The 22791-nt window shown below is 40.2% G+C and overlaps 1 protein-coding gene across 1 annotated transcript in view; it reads right to left on the bottom strand.

The window, feature by feature from the left end:
- Positions 1 to 16819: 16819 nt before the first annotated feature.
- LOC124776527 (probable ATP-dependent RNA helicase DDX46) overlaps positions 16820 to 22791 on the bottom strand; it is a 172942-nt gene continuing 166970 nt past the window's right edge. Inside the window, exons 19-20 of the mRNA XM_047251554.1 lie at positions 19056 to 19229; positions 16820 to 17511 (exon numbers count right to left, since the gene is read on the bottom strand). Of these exons, the coding sequence (XP_047107510.1) occupies positions 17269 to 17511; positions 19056 to 19229 (417 nt within the window). The 3' untranslated portion in view covers positions 16820 to 17268. The remainder of the gene's footprint in view (positions 17512 to 19055; positions 19230 to 22791) is intronic.

Genomic DNA, 22791 nt, shown 5'->3' with positions numbered 1-22791 from the left:
GTGTTAAATCGTCTCCTACAGAACGGACTTGTCCCACCTTCACCCTTGGAGTTCCCCGAAGGAAATACTAGCAACCCGATGGAAACGGCAAATGATGAAAAATCGGGCACACTCTTCTGTGATGGCTGTTTGAAAGGTGTGATGTGTGTTTTGTATTAACCATGATTTATCTGTTCTTGTAAATCATGCTTTTAGCTACAATACCCACCCCTTTCAAAATTTATACAAACCCTCTCATCCATATCACGTCTCATAAAAGGTATAAAATACTCTATACAAAATAGAAAATCTATACACTACAATGTAACAGTTGTTCAGCTAGTCACATCTTATTATATTTCCCACAAATATAATACTTTATTTAGTTTATTTCGTCTAGATATCACTTTTTTCTGTGATTCTCTTAAGTCGTTCTCTATTCCATAGTCATATCCGATTTTCTAAGCAGCAAGGTTAAAGAATAGTACTAGATTTTAAAGGAATTCGATGCAGGAAACTATTTGGAAAAAACACAGAAAGAAACTCGGGATCCAGCGGTCGTTACTCTGCCCGTTAACGTAGAATGTTAACGTCCCTGGGGGATATACAATTTTACGTCCTTTACATGGTATTCCCCCCACCCCCTTCTTTTTTTGCTTGTGTTAAATGCCAATGGAAATATTTCCTTATAGTACCCCAAGTATTATTATTATTATTATATTTTGGGTCCCATAGATCTGATATTAACTTTTCTTGAGCACTTGCAGACCAGTACTTCTCGAAGGTACCCCACAGCCAATTCGATCTTCTTGGAATCTTCCCAATTTTTTGGCAAAGTTTGGTTAAATCTTTTTAAAAAATGGGTCGGATGTACATCCCCGTCCGGCTTAAATTTAGGGAATTGTCTAGATAACCCTGAATTAGCTCCCCAATTATACAGCAGTCATCGCTTCACTAGTTAATTCGACCTTAGGTGAAGTTACCCTTTTTTCTACTTTGTCTTGGATAAGCTTAATTTCTCTCCGCAGGTCGTCCATGCCCTTCCTGGTATCATTAAGTTCGGAAGAAGGAGTAGGCGATACATTCCCGGATGTTATTCTCCCGGTAACCTTTCGATCTGTAATTTCTCCAAATTGTTCCTCCAAACTAATTACGTTTATGATTTCGGAGTTAGCTACTTTCTCTTTGAAATTCCTTTCTACATTATCTATCCGTGTATTGACACAAGAAATTTTAGGTTGAATAATTGGCATTAATTCGTTATGCTTATCTACACTCTCTTTCAAAGTATTCATTCCCTGTCCAACATCATTATATTTAATATTGTACACGTTTTCAAAATATCCTAATTTTTCAATAAGTTCTGATTCTACATTATTACATTTGTTCTCAATATTAATTTCTAACCTTTTCGACAAACCTTGAAAAGTGTCACTCTGATTCTGACTAAGATCAGTAAACATATGATTTACATGGTTGGTCAAAGAATTTGTCAACTCGTTCTTTAAATCTACTTTTAAATTCTCTACTTTATTATTTATGGCATCGAATTCAGTCTTCAAAGCTCCCATGCTTTCGCATAGATTACTAAATTCCTTGCTTTTAGAGTCGACTTTGGCGTTTAACAAACCTAAATTTGTCGTTTGAGTATTTAATTGAGAATTTACCAAGTCTAGTTCTTTACTTAGAGTCGCACTCTGAGCATTTAATTGGGAATTTAATGTGTTTAACTTAAACATCCGCGCTTTGATTAAATTTATCAACTCAGCCCAGTCGGGCACTTCTTTGCTAATCTTCATGGCCATATCTGGGTCTTGAGTTTCCCCAGCCTGTTGTATATTTTCCATACTTTTATATGCCTTAGCTCTTGTAAGCATTTAAAACTAACTTTAAATATGATAAATACACAATAGCACATCACTCAACAGTGTCTTGTAGCGCTTCGTACTAAAGCAATCAAGTTTTTTTTTTTTTTTTCCACGCTCACCCGGCGTAGAACTCTCGTTGCGTAGGAAAGCGGATGTGGAGGCAGGTCAGCACCGGTGAACAGCAGCTGGTGCCGGTGGCGTCGGATGTATGTTGGTTTCCGCGTCTGCGTCCCCGCGATGTGTGTGTACTCCCCCGCACTGTATCTTCTTAGCTGAAGCGTACTACTTCTTACACAAATACGTCGAAATCTTCTTTACTATTTTTATCGTTGTGAATTTTTCATTTCTTCAATGTTTTTCCATTTAAATTTCGCTCCCTTCTTCTCTCGTTTTTTACTTAAAAATCGTGTTTTCTCGGTCCTTTCACACAGGTCGCCACGTTCTAACATTCTGACGACTTAAAAGTGTGAGTATGGATCTGGGTTATATTGGCTTATTCCCCCAAACCACCTTCCACTTCTTTACGAGGTGACTTACTTAGAATTTGCAACCACTCTTCTTTACTGAATAGCCGGCTGCTGGAAACTCTCTTGACTTCTTCTCCATCGAATAATGCTAGGTACAGGAATTTTTAGACTCTTTCTACTTATGAAATAAGTGGAAATACAAACTTTACTTTTCGTCATGGAAATACAAACTTTACTTTTCGTCAACTAACGATATATTTGACCTCAATACACAATAAAAATCTCACTTTCCACATGAATATGTAACCACCTTTCTTTGAACATGAATCATAAAATGAGTCTTGCCTGTAACAAGGTTACATGAAGAGTCTACAAGAGTACTTTTTCAACTGTTCTTGTTTTAGTAACAATAGTCAGTGACACAATAAGCACAGAGCTGCATATAAACTCCATGGTTCTTCCTTACATATCACTAGAACATCTATGGATTGCCCGACAGGTATTTGTCGGTGCCGTCCGACCGCCGCGTCTACTTTCTTCCCGCGACTGATTTTAAACCTGCACACACAAACATGTGACACACAGTAGGTAGGATTCTACCATCCCACATTCATATCCAGAATATTGTGTGTTCGAGACAGTAGAAGGCTGAGTGGTTCTAGAATTTACACAGAAATTCTTGAATCACTACACTTGACTTTGGCTGATATCTTCTATGGGCTATTATTGTGCTTACTGGTTTCAGAGAGTGTTTCTCTGCGGACACTTCTCTATTTACCAATAAAATCACTACCCTGTCATGATGTCAATATTGGATATTCAAGTTGATGTGATTTTTCTTTAGGAAAACTCACTATTTGTGACTGTTTTTGCTTGAACAACAAGTTCTTCTTTAGGATTCTGTCTTGAGCATTCTTTGAGACAACACATCATACAATTTATCTTGTGTACTCTAGCAGCTGAGCATGCACACTGTCCCACACCCACAATTTGTCAAATGAATAACCATCCTTTCATTAGCTTTCAGTTCTGTAAAATAATAACATTAATGTGAAAGGTCATATGAGGAATATAATGGCTGTGTTCATGTTGGTTGAGAACACGAACATACAGCAGTTAGAAGTCAAAAAAGTTTTGACATATCTCGGAAGGCAGTTTATAAATTAAACTTCTTAATATCTAACAGATGGTTTTAAGAGATCTGTGACTTACAGCAGTCATAGTTCCAAGGACAACTTTCCAGTGATGTTTTTCTGAGAATCAAACACCGCACTCTTAAGCATCCTCTTACTAGACAGGATGGGAGTCTCAGATTAAGAAGTCACACCCTCACCCTCAGGCACCCACTTGTTGCTTCACAAATGGGTTGGAATGTTATAACACCAAAGCTGAGTTCCATCAGCTGCAACACACCTACTTACAGGGTGAGAAGCGTCAATTTCAACGTATTTTTTAAGTATTTGCTTACATTGTGAAGCACCGTGTACAATCAACTTCTTTATCCAAGAATGTTGTAAATGCCCATAATTGTTCTGTCTGCTGACAAATTACACATTGCCCCCCCCCCCTGATGCAACACTGTACAGACAACATAATACCAGAAGTAACACCAAACAACTTTTATTCTGCTTTCACATGAAGAGATCCAAAATATCACTGAATGAAGTGTAGAACAGTAAAAAAGTCTTATAACTATAGGCCATATCAATATACAGTCTTGTAGGTGGGCATACAATCAGAAGGTAAACTTGGGTGAAGCTGAGGGCCTGGCGCATTGGACTCATATTGGATGCTTGTTGTGCCGTCTGTCGAGGTCGAAAGGTGACCCCTCCAGGCCAGCTGTGGATGTGTTTGTATTGAGCACTGTTTGATCATGCATGCCCACATGATAGGGTTACAACACTCCTTCCAACTACGGGAAAATTATTCACTGTGGAGACGTTCAAGTTTTCACCAGTAGCTGGCAACTTCTGGAGCAAGTGTCGCACTGTCACAGCAGAATACGGCCTGAAATGGCACAGACAGGTGGGTGCCCATTCCCTCGTGAGAGGTGTAAGGCAGCACTGGTGATGATGGTGCTGCATCCATGTGCACATCCAGGCAGGCACTTGGCAATGGAGGCAACAGAGAAGAACGTGGCGGTGAAAGCAGTGGCAACAGGGGCTGCAGAGATGGAGGTGGCACTGCACGGACTACTCTGCCTGGCGGCGGTGGAACTCCAAGTGAAGAAGGTGCTGGAGCTGGAGGAGGCATGGACTGTTCCACAGGGGCGGTACAGATTGTGGAAGCAGCTGCAGTGTCAGAGGGCTCTCCAATGCATGGTTGGTCACATGTGTATGGAGGTGGACATAGTGTCGTGACACCACGCCATTGGAGATGCACACAACACGGAGGCAGCGGCCTTGGCAACAATGAACGACTACTGGTAGCCACTTTGGGTGCAAACCAAATGCGCAGGCCCAGGCGGTAGAGCCCGGATGGAATGCTGCGAGGTGGGTGCTGACAGGTGGCCGGGTGTTGATCAGAACAGATGAAACAGCACACAGGGCTGGCAGCCATGTAGCAGCTCCAGCAGGTTATGGTCGCCAACTGGAGTTGTTGAATCCTGCCTAGTTGACAACTATGGGGAGTCTAGGAAACCTGCTTTCTCAGATCACTAGACAACATTCAAACAAATTGTATTAATAAGTTTTACTACAAAATGTATACAACAGTACTTAACTATGAGAAATACAGGTGTGTTGCAAGCAAAGGGCAAAACAGACAAAATAAGAACTCTCCTCAGTACAACAGTTCCAAGTTTGAGCTATATAGAATTTACGAGTGAGGTAAGGAGCTTTGACACTTCTATTCACATCACTGGTCTTGAAGCCTCTCGTAGAACTGGGATGTGACCAGTCGGCGCAGCACTTACAACCTCTTCACTTAGAAGCCACTGCCATTGCGTTATCGTCCTGGAGAGGGGTCGGTGAATGTGCAATTGACCAACATTGTCTTCACAGGCCACTCTGCTCTCTCATTTCCGACTGGCATGCTGGCATTTGACTTTACACCATAACAGGAGTGAACCTACATGAACTCCAGAACCTGTTGAGGGTTTCTTCGGGAGAAGACTGAGTTACATATTTTTTCATCTTGAATGTACGGACCAGCCACTTTGCCTCTGAGGGAGGAACTGTAAAATGCCAGATGCCGCTCTTTGTACAAAAATCATTGAAATCTTGAGACACTAACTGTGGCCTGTTGTCTGTCACAAGTGTATAGGGCTATCTTTCTAACAAAAAATCTTTGAAAGCAACTGTAGCTGCTTGGACATGGATGGGTAACGAACCACATAAGGAAATTTCGAGAAAGCTTCAACTGCCACAAGCCAAAAGGAATTAAGGGACAGACTTGCAAAATCAGCAAGAATTTGCTCCCAGGTGCACTGGGGGGAGGGGGGGGGGGAGAGGGGGAGGGGGCAGGGCCATGGGGAAAGAGATGCCCGTGGTGCTGTTTGATGAGTGGCAGACTGTGGGCAGGCTGTCCCAATGCACATGATCGGATTGTCAGTACCCGGCCAAAACACGTGGCGGAGGGCCAGCTATTTTGTTCGAGAATCACCCCAATGGTCCAAGTGGAGAAAGCGCATGACATTCCGCTGCAATGCAGATGGAATCACAACCACGGGTGCAGACTCTTCTGTAGCCAACAGTAACACACTATCAAGAGCAGAAAGGCAGAGACAGAGAGTATAGTAATTACACAAGGTATCCAATGCTCAACCTGATAGTTTAACTAGCCAGTCATGGTGAACGAAGTGAACAATGTGATATAAGACAGGATCGGCAGCAAAAGCGGCCTAAATCTGAGAACTGGTAATGGGAAAAACTATCCACGGTTTTTTGGGATTCAGCATCTAAATGGAAACACAACTTTCAATCTGATCAAATGTTGTATATGGCCAATCACCAATCTAGAAAGAGCATCTGAATTAACATGTCATGCTGTGAGTTGGAAATGAATCTCATAGTTATAGCATGACAAAAACACGAGCCCAGCATTGTAGGCAATGGGCCACCTTTTCCAGGTAAAGATGCCAAAGGATTAAAATGATCATTAATCAAATGAAACTCAGAACTGTGTAGGAAAACATGAAATTTTTTGAGCACACATACAATAGCACGGGCTTCCGTTTCTATCTGCAAGTAGCGCTGTTGCACTTGATTCAGAGTTCTGGAAGCTTAAACAATAGGTCGTTCAGATCCATCCACATATTCATGCACAAGAACAGCCCCAAGGCCATACTGGGAGGTGTCTGTGGCCAAAACAAGACACTGGCCTGGTTAGAAGGTAACTAAGCAGGGTGGTGGTGTGATTTTGACCTTACTAGAGTAAAAACACGCTCACAGGCTGGCGACCAGTGAAAAGGAACACCTTTAGGTAAGAGAGCGCAAAGTGGCTAGGTAAATGTTACTGAACCAGGAAGAAATTTGTGGTAGTACGTATTATTTCCGGGACAGATGATGCTTGAGCACCTTGAACAAGGCATTAAGGTTCTGCAAATGTTCATCTGTTGAGGAACCAGACACCAAAATATCATCCAGGTAGTTAATACATCCCAGCACGGAGGCTGTGAGCTGCTCCGAAAATCATGGAAAATGGCAGGGGCGCTAGCCATGCTGAATGGCAAGCATTGGTACTGATATGACATGAAGGGGGGTACTCATTATGTGGCCATGTTTGGAATCATCATCCAGATGCAGTTGTAAGTAGGCTTCTAACAAGTCTAATGTGGGAAAATATTGGCCTCTGAAAAGCTGTGCTAAGAATTCATCCGGATGGTGGAAGAGACAGGTATGAATAATAGATTGTGAATTTACAGACACTTTAAAATCACCACAGAGCTGTAGGATGCCTTTAGGTTTTTTGAAAATAACCAAAGGTGTAGACCATTCACTTGAGGAGACAGGCATAACAACACCCAAAGATGTAAGTCGAGCTAGTTCCAACCTGACTTCCTCCCACAAAGCTATTACAACTGGTCGGTCACAAAAAAATTGGAGGTGCACCATCAGTTTCATTGTGATGTGAGATTGACAATGGTAGCACACCCTAAACCTTCTGAAAACAGGGAGGAATATTCCGACAGAGCATGTCCAGTTGTTGGTATGGAACTTGATCTGATACCAGAAGCACTTCATCAGAAATAGAGAACTGAAAAACTTTGAAGATGTCTAACCCAACTAAGTTTTCAATGTTGGCATCATCCCCAATTAGAAAGGTCAAACACTGAACAACTTTGTTGTACACTTAGGAAGGAGAAAACTGTCCCATTATGGGTATTTGTGCTGTAACTCACCAACTGAAAAGAGACAGGGGACAATGCTGGTAATCCAAGATCCACGTAAGTTCAAGAATTTATCGAAGTCACTGCTGCATTCATGTTCACTTGCATTTTTAACAACTTGTTCATCAGGTGTACTTCAATGTAGAGTTAGTTTGGGGCACCATCACTTGGAAAACACTGTTCACATCCATGTTCATGTCTGATAAAGAAGACTGAGAGTTGCATGCAGATGAAATATGTCCCCTTCCTCTCCCTCCCCCCCCCCCCTCTCTCTCTCTATCTATATCTCCCCCTCTCTCTTTTTCTTTTACAATGGTTGCATGTTGCCCAGCACTATGGGCACATGGTCCACACATGTTGGACAAACCAATAAGAGCATGACAGAAGTGAAGCATACAGCAGCTGTTGTGATGCGACTACTGCTGTTGCGTAGCACAGTGCTACCCCACGCAGCATCGAGGTTGCGGCTGCGATGTCGTCTCCCTCCCCCCCCCTCTCCATGAGCTAATCCACGGTGGCCAAAGAGGTGAGGAAGCAATGGTGGCTACCTCACCATCATTCTATCTGATTTCCTGTTGCCCTAGATACTTCAAAAGACTTAGCAATGTTCTGAACATCTGTGAGAGATGGATTTGCATATTTTAAAGCACATTCAAGAACTTCACTATCAAGACCAGGCATATTATAGCATCATGAACTATCAAATCAGCATATGAGTCCAACTGGTCCACAGTAAGAAACTGGTAGTGACAGCTAAGCCCACGAAGTTCTCTTGCACAAGCCCTGCACAGCTGTTGTGGTCACTTTTGACAATGGTAGAACTTCACATGAGCAGCAATAACAGTACATTTGCAATGATAATTAGAGCACAACTGACACATTTCACCAAAAGAAAGATGGGCAGATTCCTGAACAGGAGCTAGCTGACACAAAAGGTGGTAAACACGAGGACAAATCCATGACACACATAAAACTTTACATAAGTTGGGGTTGCTGACTCCAAAAACTTGGAAATGTTGCTGAAGGTGTTTTTCATAAGCGTCCCAATCTTCCACAGATTCATCATACAGCAGAAACAGTGTGGGTTGCAATGATGGGACCTGGTGCAACAACAAAGTTGCTAAATTGTTTAGTGCCATGGTGAGATTCTGTTCTGGTCTGAGACAAATTGCTGTTTTTCAAAAGGAGATTGAAAAACTCCTTCCACCGACGTGTTGGCTCTATGTTGAACCAAAGAAACAAAACACACAGAGTAGAATACTGCACTTGTCAACAAGTATGTTGTAATGTTGTACAGACACAATACCAGAAGTAATACCCATCAAGTGTTATTCTCCTTCCACATGAAGAGATCCACAATAACACAGGATGAAGTATAGAACAGTACAAAGTCTCATAACTATAGAACACATCAATATACAGTCTCGTAGGTGAGCATACAATAAGCAAGTAAGCATAAGTGAAGCCGAGGGCCTGCAAGCCAGGCTTATCTTGGACTGTTGTGCACATGGCACAGCACTTGCTGCACTGTCTGTCCAGGTTGCGAGGCGATCTCTCTAGGCCAGCCGTGGAGGTATTTGTTTCTTCCACTGTTTGAGTACATGCACTCACACTATACGGTTACAACGCTCTCTTCGATAGCTTCTGTACTGTAGCAATGTTATTTGCAGTGGCTGATGTAGAAGGCTGACTTGAGTAAAGACACCCTCCGCACTGATAGTATAGCTCAAACTCTCTCTTTCACCTTTCTTTCCACAGTACAGTTATGTGAGCACTCTTCCACAAACATCTGAGATTTTCTTCAAACGCTCATTCGATCTTAAAGAAGTAACATACCACAAAACTGCTCGCCATTTTTCTCTGTTCTGTTGGAATATTACTTTGCGCTAAATGATAGATAGTTACATCAAAAGTAATATGAGAAGCCCAGACAATTCCTAGAGTAAATATAAAAATAGGCTTTAAGATATACACAGCAGCTGTGATTCGTTCGCTTGTGGAATCTCACTGCAACATTTTCCTACAACTTTCTGTAAAATTCATGATGTTGAGAATTAAGAACATACACTGTTTATGAAGTATTTAAGTATTGCTTCAGGGGACTACATGACATTCTGTTATATATAATTTTGTGTAGTACCATAAAACTAAAGAATCTTAAGGACAATGATTAGTAGTGAAAACACTTGAAGATGAATAATGTATACGAGAAAGATATTTTTAGTCACAAAAAGAAAACTTTGGACAAATAGAAAGCTAAATTGCTACAAACTTAGAGCGAAAATGTAGGGTACGTATCAGGATGGACTAAGGAGTGAGAGTGGCCATCCAGGATTGATCCTGTTCCCTCTAACATACGAAATGAAAGAAAGAGCTGCCACAAAAGAGATTTATTCTCCTGCTCTCATTCTATGGGGTCTGTTTTGACTGCGGAGAGAACCGTGCCTAGGTGGTGGAGGGAATTTCACCCTCAATGGGAAAAACAGGCAGACACATCCATAGAGTAGGAGGGCTGGTAGACAAGAGAACGATCTCCTGCTGTAGCCACTGTCTCACTGGTCAACCTGCACCCCTCACGTGACCAATTTCTTCTCTCCCATTGGTTGGCTTTGAACCTCCTGAAAGCAATACTTTCTCAGCAGCCCTGCAGGTAGCGCCCCTAGCTCAACAAAACCAAGCATGGGATCTATCCATTGTGCTGCGAAGCTGCTTACGTAACCTACATCATGCCACTGAGGCACAGTGGTAGTTTCAAGAAAAATATTGCAAAATTTGAAAAAAGAAAATAATGCTCTCTTTTACACGTAACACCACTTTGGGCTGCACAGTAGTTCATAAATTAAAATATTCTGTGGATAACACCAAAGAGTAGAAGACTATGAACTTACCATACTTCCTGTGCTCCATTCTTTTTTCTAGGCTTAGTGGAAGGTTCTGGCAGGATGTAAATAATTTTAAGAGTAAAGACAGGCAAGACAAAAAAGGAAAGATGTGAATGTATCTTTTCTTTTGATTTTATTTATTTGTGAGTTTGTAAACTCTATAGCTCTCAAAAAAGATTTGTCTGAAAGATACCAAAGTTCTGTCTTGTTCATGTGCCTTTTGACAGTCAGGGCTTTTACAAGTTGGTTAGGTATTACTTTTACTCCATACATGATCTTTTAGTAGATGCTACCATAGAAAGATTGGATTCACTCAAAATATTTGAGCCGTGCACGGCTCATGTTCAGGCCTTTTATTGTTTGTCATCTTCAATTACGGTACTGCCGCCTTGTTTTCTTATTCCGTTTACTGGCATCACTAACTTCCTGCCTTACTTTCCCGTGAGCGGCAACAGCAGCAGCACGTATTGGTAAGTGCACTATCGTACCATCTCTGGAGCGACCGATAGTATTTCCGGGTCATCATGTGTCTGCCAGTCAGTTGGTGACAGACCAGCAGTGAAGTTGGGGATGGAGTGCCGGTGAGACACGGACAGCCAGTGCTCACCGACCACTGGTGACACACATGAACTGTCCGACAGAGGGAGGTTGGAGCAGGACGACCGTTGGTTGGTCGTCTCATCAGCCTATGTATGTTTGGTCCTTTCACTGTTTCTGGGCCTGGGAGTTGGTCGGTTAGCGTGGAGCAGCGGGGAAATCGCGGCGCGTAGTTTGGCCAAGGCCACTGGCAGCGTCCACACACGGTTGTAGTTTGTGGTGCTGTTCCCATTGCTACGAGGTCCATGGCTCACCGATCCTAGACACAAAAGTTGAGTTTGGCTTAACCTACCAGCAAGTCATGACTGTTAACATTGTGTCATTTGGAGTTTTTTGTCGGCTGTTGCGACATTCCCATGAGCAACAATGTGTGTTTTCAAGTTGGCAAATTTTTGCCACCCTCCGGTGGAGTTTAACTGTGCTTGGTTATTTTGAATTGAAGTGCACCAGAGGAATCTTCTGCCTTGTGGCCGTTAACGTTCCGGTTACCATCCATGGCCGTTGACATAAATTCAGGCAGTGTATTATCATCATCGTGTTGTCGCTGTCCAGCACAGTGTGTAGTTTGACAGCTCAATGTATAATTGGTTGTGGGCACCACTACCTTCTATGTTGTTCCATTGAACTCCCTGTTGTGTGCTGGTCGGGTGGAGCGGAAGTTATCTTGTTGGTGAGTCGGTTGACTGTCTGTTGATTGGGTTGTCGTCGGATCGAGAATGGTTGGGCCGACTGCCTGTCCCACCAAAGCGAACGTTAGCGTTTGAATTCCAGGCCGACCCTCGGAAACTTCTGAGCGCCGTTGGGTGTACTGCCTTTTCTTTGTATGGCTTCTAGCCGATTTTTAAATTAAGGTGGTTTTGCCCTTAAGGTGTAAAGGCGTAAGATTGTTTGGGCCTTCAGCCTAATCGAAAGAACTGATTTAAGATAAGGCCTTCTGCCTTTTTAATTTCTGAGTGGTCGGCAAGCACTGGCTGTCCGCGCCTCACCAGCGCTCCGTCCTCGACCTCACTGCTGGTCCATCTCCAACTGACTGGCAGATACATGATGACCCGGAAATACTATTGGTTGCTCCAGAGATGGTACAACAGTGCACTTATCAATACACACTGCTGCTGCCGCTTACGGGAAAGTAAAGCAGGAAGTTAGTGACGCCAGTAAACGGAATAAGAAAACGAGGTGGCAGTACCGTAATTGAAGATGACAAACAATAAATGACCTGAACACGAGCTGTACACGGCTCAGCATTATAAGTTGTTGCTGAAGATTTCTTGCAGTAAATTTATAAAACAAAAACATAGCATAATTTTCTTCTTAAGTACTGCTATGAAGTAATTTAAAAACAATCAGGATAAGTGGTGCGATTCAAAAACCAAAGTTTTGTAATGTTAAAAACACTCTAGCAAATGTAACGTATTTCTTCTTCAGTTTTATTCACAACATATAAAGGAAATGTGGAGACTGGCCATTTTTTTCACTTTCTTCCCTTTATGCGTCATTGCAGTGAATTACCATGGGGCTAAAAGTGACTGAAACCTCATTTGTAGTCCAACGAAGTACATTTTTGGTCCTCTTGTGATCACCTTTGTGTTGGGAGGAATGAAATATAACACATATTTATACATTGTTATCTCCACTCAATCACCAAAGATAAAACAATAGTCTTGTTGTTGTTATTAAAATTAAACTAAGAAGATAAATAATGTACCATTAAATCAGAGAAAAGTAAGAAAGAATAAGGAAAAACAAAGAGTTGACTCCACCTCATTATGCAACCTTTAGGCTCTAGAAAATAAATCTACATTCTTTACGTGTAGATTTCAACATAATTTTCCCTTTCTCATTCCTGACCTGTTTTTACCAGCCACCCAATTCTGCTGTGGCAGTTATAGAATCATTCAAAGGAAGTCTACAATCAATAATGCATAAATACTCAGATCATGCAATACTAATTGGAGGCGACTTTGGCCTGCCAAGTATACACTGGGATGTCTATGGATTCATTGGGAAGGGGGTACAGAGACAGCCAAGCAAAATACTTTTGAACATGTTTTCTGAGAATTGTCTCGGCAGACCACAAGCAATCGAAATATATCGACAAGGTCAGTATATAAACGGGCATTAGTGATCATGATGTCATTATAGCAACTATGATTATGAAAGTTAGTAAACTGGTCAAGAAGATGAGGAGAGTGTTTCCACTACATAGAGCAGATAAGCAGTTATTAACGTCTTACTTAGACAGTGAATTGACATCACTTAGTACCAGTAGGGTGGATGTCGAGGAATTATGGGTAAAGTTTACCGTATTTACTCGAATCTAAGCCGCACTTTTTTTCCAGTTTTTGTAATCCAAAAAACCGCCTGCGGCTTAGAATCGAGTGCAAAGCAAGCGGGAGTTCTGAAAAATGTTGGTGGGTGCCGCCACAACTAACTTCTGCCGTCGAATATATGTAGCGCCACACAGGCATGCTTTGTAGGCACAAAGATAAATACTGGCACCAAAATCTCTGCGTCAGTAAATAAATTTAAAAAAAAAAATTGGAAGACGAGCCTTTTTCCTCTGCCCAGAGTTTCCACCACTGCGTTTTGGTACATTATCCAACGAAGTAAATACAAATTCTGTAGTGTTGATCTTCGAATGTAGCAGCATTTCAATGTACTACGAAAATCCGACTGGCAAGACTGTTTGGGATGTTTGTCAATATGGCCAACTCTACGTTCTGAATTTTTTCCTACCTGTGAGAAGAGATGGTTGCAAATAGAAGCTTTTATGAATTGGGAATCACATGTAGTATTCTCTTCGCCATAAGATTAATACGAATATAAACATTTTGCCATGTATTGTTTCGTGTTTGCTACTATCTCATTTAAATCCTGTCTGCCTAATAAACTACGAAACTAGAGTGAGACAACAGCAAACGCGGAATAATGTACATATCATGTCATGTTTATATTCGTATTATTCTTATGCCTGATAGTGATACAGTCAGAAATGAAGCACGGCAACTGACTAGATTTTTAAATCTAAGATGACTCTAATTTCTGTGCAGAATGTAATGAACTTAAGAGGCGCCTGCAAAGATTTTCAAATTGAGAAAAATTTTCGCTAAAATTTCGTTCAGAACATCATCTATCATACGCAGTCTATTATTTGGTTCTTGTTGATCATTATCAAAGAAAGAAGTAGTGTAAGTAACAACAAATATTTCGCTAATGAGACGACTCCTCTCTATTTTTTATTTGTAAGCGGCGGTAGCGCGCACAAACGCAAGCCACGCCGCGAGCGGCGACAGGCCGTAAACACGCACTATCAGAATGCGACAAACAATGCATGACACAGTACAGTAATGCATTTTCAGCTTAGAGTGACGTAAACACCTATAACAAAGAGAACGGCACTCATCAGATCAAAGAAAAATAAGCAATCAATTCAAACCAGACGAAGCACGTGAAAAGGAAGGATATCCGTATAAATACGGACGGAGCGCGTGACGCGTAGCAATGGCTACCTGGTAAACCGTAACTGCTAAGCTTACGACTCGAACCAAACTACTGCAGCTGTATCGTCATTCATTCGACCTAAATTGTGTCTCATATTACAACTAGGCGAACTTTGTTTCGATTTGGAGGTGCGACCTAAAACTTTTCTCTCCCCTTGAATTTCGAGTCTCAAATTTCAGGTGCGGCTTAGATTCGGGAAAAATTTTTTTCCTTGATTTCGAGTCTCGTTTTTCAGGTGCGGCTTAGATTCGAGTGCGGTTTAGATTCGAGTAAATACGGTAAGCAGATTGTAAATCATGGTCTGGAGAGTTACGTGCTTAGTAACTGGATAAAGGATGAAAAAGACCCACAATGGTTGAATAACAGAATTCGTAAGATGCTGAGGAAGCAGAGGCTGTTGCACTCAAACTACAACAAGAGAATTTAGGAGAGATTCGAGCACCTCTGAAAAGATCTATGCATGAAGCATACAACAACCGCCACTATCATAATTTAGAAAAGATCTGGCAGAGAACCCAAAACAATTCTGTAAAATCCCTAAGCAGGTCTAAGGCTTCCACTCAGTCCCTTGTTGCCCAGTCTGCAGCTGAAGATTGCAAAACAAAAGTCGACGTTTCAAATTTTAAGTTCAAGAAATCGTTCAAGCAGGAGAACTGTACAAACGTACCATCATTTTACCAAAGGACAGACTCCACTATGGATGACACAGAAATAAGCATACCTGGCGTAGAGAAGCAACTTAAAGATTTGAAAACAAATAAATCACAAGGTCCGTATGGAATACCAGTTTGATTTTACAAAGCGTACTCTATGGCATTGGCCGCCTACCTACCTTGCATTTATCAGGAATCTCTCACCCAGCACAAAGTCCCAAGCGTCTGGAAAAACCGCAGGTGACTCCAGTATATAAGAAAACCAAGAGAACAAACCTGCAAAATTACAGACCAATATCCCTAACGTCTCTTGCTGCAGAATCCTTGAACACATTATCAGTTCGAAATAACAAACTTTCTTGAGGCTAAGTAGCTTATGTCCACGAATCAGCACCGTTTCAGAAAGCATCGCTCAAGCGAAACTCAGCTTGCCCTTTCTCACATGATATACTGAGAATTATGGATGAAGGACAAGAGGCAGATTCCATATTCCTAGATTTCCGGAAAGCATTTGACACGGTGCCCCACTGCAGGCTGTTAATGAAGGTACGAGCATATGGAATAAGTTCACAGATATACGAGTGGGTCAAAGACTTCTTAAATAATACGTCCTGGTACACTGTCCTTCCTCAGATACAAGGGTATTGCCAGGACAGCCTCGGGGAAGTGTGATAGGACTGCTGCTGTTCTCTATATACATAAATGATTTGCTGGACAGGGTGGGCAGCAGTCTGCAATTATTTGCTGATGATGCTGTAGTGTATGGTAAGGTGTCGAAGTTGAGTGACTCTACGAAGATACAAGACAACTTAGACAAAATTTCCTGTTGGTGTGATGAATGACAGCTAGCCCTAAATGAGGAAAAATGTAAGTTAATACGGATTAGTAGGAAGAAAAAACTTGTAATGTTCGAATACAGTATTACTAGTGTCCAGTTTCACACAATCGAGTCATTTAAATATCTGGGCGTAACGCTGCAAAGCAATATGAGGTGGAACAAGTATATGAAAACTGTGATATGGAAGGCAAATCGTTGACTTTGGTTTATTGGGAGAATTTTAGGAAAGAGTAGTTCACCTGTAAAGGAGACTGCATATAGGATGCTGGTGCGATCTATTTTTGAGTACTGCTTAAGTGTTTGAGATCTGTACCAGGTTGGACTGAAGGAAGACATCAAAACATTTCAGAGGGGTGCTGCTAGATTTGTTACTGGTAGGTTAGAACAAAACTTGAGTGTTACGGAAATGCTTAGGGAACTCAAATAGGAATCTCTGGAGGAAAGTGGCATTCTTTTTTGGAAACGCTATTGAGAAAATATAGAGAACCAGAATTTGAAACTGACTGCTGAATGATTCTGCTCCTGCCAACATACACCGTGCTTAAGGACCATGAGTACAAGTTGTTTTCCCTTGCTTTGTTTGTTAGTGGAACAGGAGGGGAAATGACAAGTAGTGGTACAGGGTATCCTCCGCCACCCACCTTATGGTGGCTTGCGGAGTATCTATGTAGATGTATCTATATTTCTATCAAAGAAAACACAATCTTCTTTAAGGTTACTTTATTTTTGTATGGTTGTCAAAGGACCTCTGAGATATATACATATACAGAACTTTTAAAATACGCGAACTATAGTGACAAGCATAAGCACATATATTTAATAACAGGTAGGGATATGTACAATCATTCTTGTATAATTGATGTCACAAAGCTCTGTATTTCTTACAGCAGTCCACTTTCTGCATCAGAGTTAGAACCTCTTTCTTGTTATACAAACAGAAAAATAATTCTGTCATGCTGCATACTGCACTTCCGGTAAAATATAGGTCCAGAAGCTGAACCATGTTCTTTTGCTCACTTCTTACTGAAAAACAAACACTGTCCAGCATTCCCAGTAAAATTATTTCTTTATTATTCCACTATAACGGGACTGTTTCTGTTAACAATCTCACACTGTAGCCTCTGTCCAGTTGTACACCCAATATACACATTATCTTAAAGCACTTTGTATCGAGCCTTGTTCATAAGATGATGTGCTGAGCTCTGTAATTTTAGAAGCTCCTCCTTGATGAGCCTAGTAATCTCGATCTTTGCCTTTGATACAGCAAGCTCATTTGTGCTTTCAATTGCCAGGTACAGCTTACGTTCACCTTCTGGGGGTGATTTGCCCGGGGGATAATAGGTACCTCGTACTGTGATGCCAGCCTCGGAATATTCACTTATTTGTGCTAGTGCCTCCTGGAAAATAAATAAATAAAATTAGTTTTGGGCTTAATTACATGCACTAATGGGAAATGACTATCCATAACAGTGTATTACAATAAGTTGTTGAGAAAAATGTAAGTGGAAGCAGTAGTCTAGGTGTTCCAGCAACAGAACATTGAGATTAGAACTCAGAATATACTGACATTATTGTGATCAAAATCTAATATTTAGTGTACTCTATTTTTGATGTACTGAAGATTTTAATCATAAAAGAAAACCAATAGTTTGTATAAAATATTAACTGATAAGTTTCACACAGTCAGTGAGTAAAGATTGGTTAAGAACTGTAAATTGATATTCAGGAGATACTAAATAGTATCTCACCTAGTACACTTCTCAACAAATTTTACTGGCAGAAGTGATTTCTTATCTTTCCCAATTATTTACCACAAAATGGTGTTCTTGAAAACCTTAAATTTTCTTTGTTGCAATAAGAGAGATGACTGACAATATTTATTTATTTATTTGTTGCTTATTCAGCCTGACCAAATTAGGGCCTTAAGGCCTTCTCTTACATCTGACCAGGAACAACACACACAAAAAATACTATGTAGCAATCAAAATAATAATAATTTGCATTATTAACACAATAATAAATGGTAATAACAACATTAATAATGAAGATAAAAGAAGATAAAATAATGTGTGATATTAATTAGTTCTTGCATAACAAATTCAATGATGATGATTTGCATTATTAATAAAAATTAATAATTACAGATTCCATGATAAAGTGATGTGAACAACAGAGAAGAACTTGTCGTATTACCATCTGAAATACCAATTTTTGAGCAGCTGTTAAAGAAGTTTTAGGTACAAGAAATTTAAAGGTGAAGACAACCTGTATATGAAGAATGATAAGAAGAACGATAAGTAAATGTTCTTGGAAAGTAAAAATCAGCAACAGAGAATACGAAGAAACAAAATCAACAAGTCGAAATCTATAGGCAGGATGACAAATCCAGCATGACTCACTGTTAGACAGATGTTTTTATGTTTTTGCAAGAAGTATTATACGCTTCGTACACATTTCTACAATGCATTTTTAATGCTAAGTAGTAAAAAATAAGTTAAAGTGATTCTCATATAATTAAAAAGCAGCAAAAAAGAACAATTAGTGTGGTCGGTATAATGCACATGAGCTCACTGCCTAAAGTTCATGAACTTGGTAATTACAAACATATGCACTTCCAAACAGATTTCAATGCATTCTGAACCAAAGCATATCAGCTCTTTATTTCCACAAAAACTGAGATGGCCTACGTGCTTTTCTTGGTGCATAACAGTATATCACGACAACAGGAAAGGATAAAACACAAAAAATAATTCTGAGGCAATTTGCCAGAGGAAAAGCCTGTACATGGAATCCTGCTATTCAAGATTAGTGCAACAACAGCCAGCATCATCACAAATATTAGAACAGTACTATTACAACTGATAATTGCAAATGTTGTGTTACCTCACAAACTGAAGAACTTAAAGAATCATACAAACACACATGTACAGGGACAGTTTACCTTGGATGTGACTCTCCATCTTGCTTGTTGTGGGAAGTCATTAATTTCCAGTTCTTCTTCATACTTGCGGAATGTTTCAACTTGATCTTCATCACCTTTGTCATCTTCTTCTTTCGGCTGGTAATTCAGTTTCGTGTTCAGTTTGGCAGCCAGCTGTTCTGCTACAGTCTTGGCCTAATAAACAGTATATTAAAAGCAAGTATCAGACAGCAGCTTCGCAGAACTGAGTTTGTAGGCAGAAAATCAGAATAAGTAGCATTGAGGATGTTTAAAGAGGAAGAAGTGGCAGTTGTAAAACAGCAACTGGTGCACTCAATATAATGCTTACAAGTTAACTAGTTGTTCAGTGGTCTCTCAAGAGAATGAAATGCTAATGCATTGGCTTTTGACAAATGTCTGGAGCAACAAAGACTATTTCTTACAAAGCATTTTATTTAAATACAGCCCAAATCACAATTATTTTGTGTGAAAATTGGTAACATTTATATAAGAAAAAAGCAACTGGATGGACTGTCGACAAATAAAATCCAAATACTAATGTATAATTACTACAATGATTACCAAGATAAAGTATTAAGTACTAGCTAAAATATTTTAATGAATGAAGCAGTATAAAACACAAAAAATAATTCTGAGGCAATTTGCCAGAGGAAAAGCCTGTACATGGAATCCTGCTATTCGAGATTAGTGCAACAACAGCCAGCATCATCACAAATATTAGAACAGTACTATTACAACTGATAATTGCAAATGTTGTGTTATCTCACAAACTGAAGAACTTGAAGAATCATACTAACACACATGTACAGGGACAGTTTACCTCGGATGTATAATTACGACAATGATTACCAAGATAAAGTATTAAGTACTAGCTAAAATATTTTAATGAATGAAGCAGTATAAATCAATGCATGGTCTTCTGAGGTGCACTCCCACAGAAAAATATAACTAAAATTGAACTATGGGAGGAAAATGCAGTGATCTTTTTTGTTAAACCAAACTTCAGTTAATTTTTCCTTTATTATCTAACGACAAACATCTAAAAGCAGTGTACTTTCACACTGAGAATCTTCATGAAACTTGTAGCATGTACTGAACAAGAATTGCTTGAATATTAATATGTGAATATTCTATCCTATAATTCTCAGGTTACAGTCATAGAAATTAAGTCCTATGTACAAAGATCAGTAAGAGCGCAAAGAGAATCTGCGCATGGATGATAAATAGATCTTTCATTCTGTGTACTACATCAAATAAAGTGTACAGACTTGCCTAGTGCACCTCATACCACAGATCTACACATGCGGTGATTGTACGTAGCTGTGAAAGTGACCATGCCCACTGCAATTCACACAGATAGAAATGTGAGAAATAGTCGCGTGAAAAATTCAACACAGATTTGTCACATTCTATGGATAAGATGCCAATATGAAAGTTCACACTATCTGAACAATATGTGAACAAGTGTTCATGATGCTGAAACATGTCACTGTATAAACAAAGAAAAACTCCTGAACTGGCACATTTGGACTAGCACTCTTTCCAAAAGTCAAGGGACAATACTGTTGGTAACCATTCTGATAACGATGAGAACATTAAGGAAGGTGTCTTGGTTGAACACGATATAAAGGCAAGATGCGGTAGTTATTGGGAGATGAAGAGGCTTACTGAGCATAGATTAACATGGAGAGCTACATCAAAAAGCCTGAATACTGAAAACAACAACAACAAGGTACCTGAAACATCTCACAGTAACAATAATCACAAGAAAAACCTCAGTGTTTCAGTTGACTATGTTGGGAAGGAAGTGCATGGATGAGGCAAATTTAAACTCTTTATCTGTAATACTAGTAACAACTCTATGTATGTAGGACAAAATACTTGTTTATTTTTTGAATGATTATTGTACAACTGTCAGAGTGTTTTTAGAAACTTAAAACATTAAAATCTGGGAAGCCTTGTACATATGGGCTCTAAAACGCATACCTTAAGAACCATGATCACTTCTTCATATTTAATGCAATGAAACAAATCTCTTCTAATGCAAGCTCTTTGCTTTCCGTATTTTTAGCAGTGGTTGTATGGACCAAAACAAGAAGAAAATGTCCACTAAACATGGGCTCTAAAGAGCGTATCTTAGGAGCTATGAGCACTTAATAATCTTTGCTGCTGTGAAACATAGCTCTTCTACTGAACAAATGCTCATAGCTTTTATGGTATGCACTTTAGAGCCCATATTTATTAGAATTTTTTTTTTCTTGTTTTGATCCATACTCCTCTCAAAATATGGAAAGCAATGAACTTGCATCAGAAATGATTTGTTTCACAGTATTAAAGATGATGAAGTGCTCATACCTTTTAAGGTATGTTTTCAGAGCCCATATTTACTAGACTTTTTTGCTTTGCATGATTGGTAGTTCCTGTAATATCACTCAACACTGACCGTTCCTCCTGGAAAACAACGTATGAGGTTCACTCAAATGAAACCTAGTCAGTGCATCTACATTTGCCTTACACATAAGGTGGCACCACGTAACTGCAGGTATGGTGGCGCCATCTACTGGTAGAGAGACTGACACTTGCTCACCGTTTGATATTGCCTACCACCAGTGTGGTTTCACACCGAAGAAAAGGTGGTCACACAAGTTATCGTCCACTACTGAACATGCAGGTGAGTAAGCGAGAACAACAAGGAGTGATTCAATTTTTGGTGCCGGAGGGAATTGGAGGCCGTGAAATGTATCGACGGATGAAGGCTGTGTATAGTGAGTACAGTCAGAGTTGTTCAATTGTTGTGGAATGGTGCAAACGATTCCTTGAGTGGCGCAAGTCACTGGAAGACAATGCACGTCCTGGACATGCTCATCGTGTCATCGCACCAGAAATGGTTGTGGAAGTGAATGTTTTAGTCTTGGACAACCGCAGAATCACCATGGACAAGATCCATCTGTTACTGGGTATTAGCATGAGCACCGCCTACACCATAATGCATCAACATTTGAACTTTCAAAACATCTGAGCATCCACTCCTTCCACATCAAGCTTCAGATAGTTGGCAGGGGGGAAGACACGTTCGTGACGGTCCGTACACAATCAAAGCGTCAAGGTGGCTGACCTTGCTCCCAGCAGCAGGTACACCAACAGTGTAAACAGACCAGTAAAGAGCAACGTATGCCTTGCATGCTCCTGTCCTGCCCTTATTGTTCCATTAACCGTGAACACTGACTGCCCCAAGTGCTGCGCTACCTGTCATAATTGCAACAAAAAAAGTCACATTGCTTCAGTTTATAATGAAAAATTCAGCACAACGATCCTGATGCAGATATGGACATAAACACTGTATCGACTATTTCCATAACGCCAAACAAGCTTTTCATTGATGTTATGGTTTTTTGTAAAGTTCTGCACATGCAAGTGGATATAAAAGCTGCAATAATCTTGTGAAATTCATAAACTTATATGGACTTGGGCACCTCTCTGCTTTTTCTCTCTGTCACAAAAGTTAGTAAATTACAATAAACAGAGTATTCCTATTCTCGGCCAATTCTCTGCCTCAGTGACCTACAAATCAGTAGCCCGGTCACATACATTTCTTGTTGTAAGTAACACATATTGGGAGAATCTTTTTGAATTAGATGCTTTTACGTTGTTTGGTTTTACCTCCTCAGATGAACTGAATTTAGTGCCTGAACAACCGTATACACAGTTAGAAACATTATGTTCTGAGTTTTCCTCT

Source organism: Schistocerca piceifrons, chromosome 2 (genome assembly GCF_021461385.2).
Source record: "Schistocerca piceifrons isolate TAMUIC-IGC-003096 chromosome 2, iqSchPice1.1, whole genome shotgun sequence".
Taxonomy (NCBI): Eukaryota; Metazoa; Arthropoda; class Insecta; order Orthoptera; family Acrididae; genus Schistocerca; species Schistocerca piceifrons.
The sequence above is the reverse complement of the archived record's forward strand: the minus strand, read 5'-3'. Positions and strand labels throughout refer to the sequence as shown.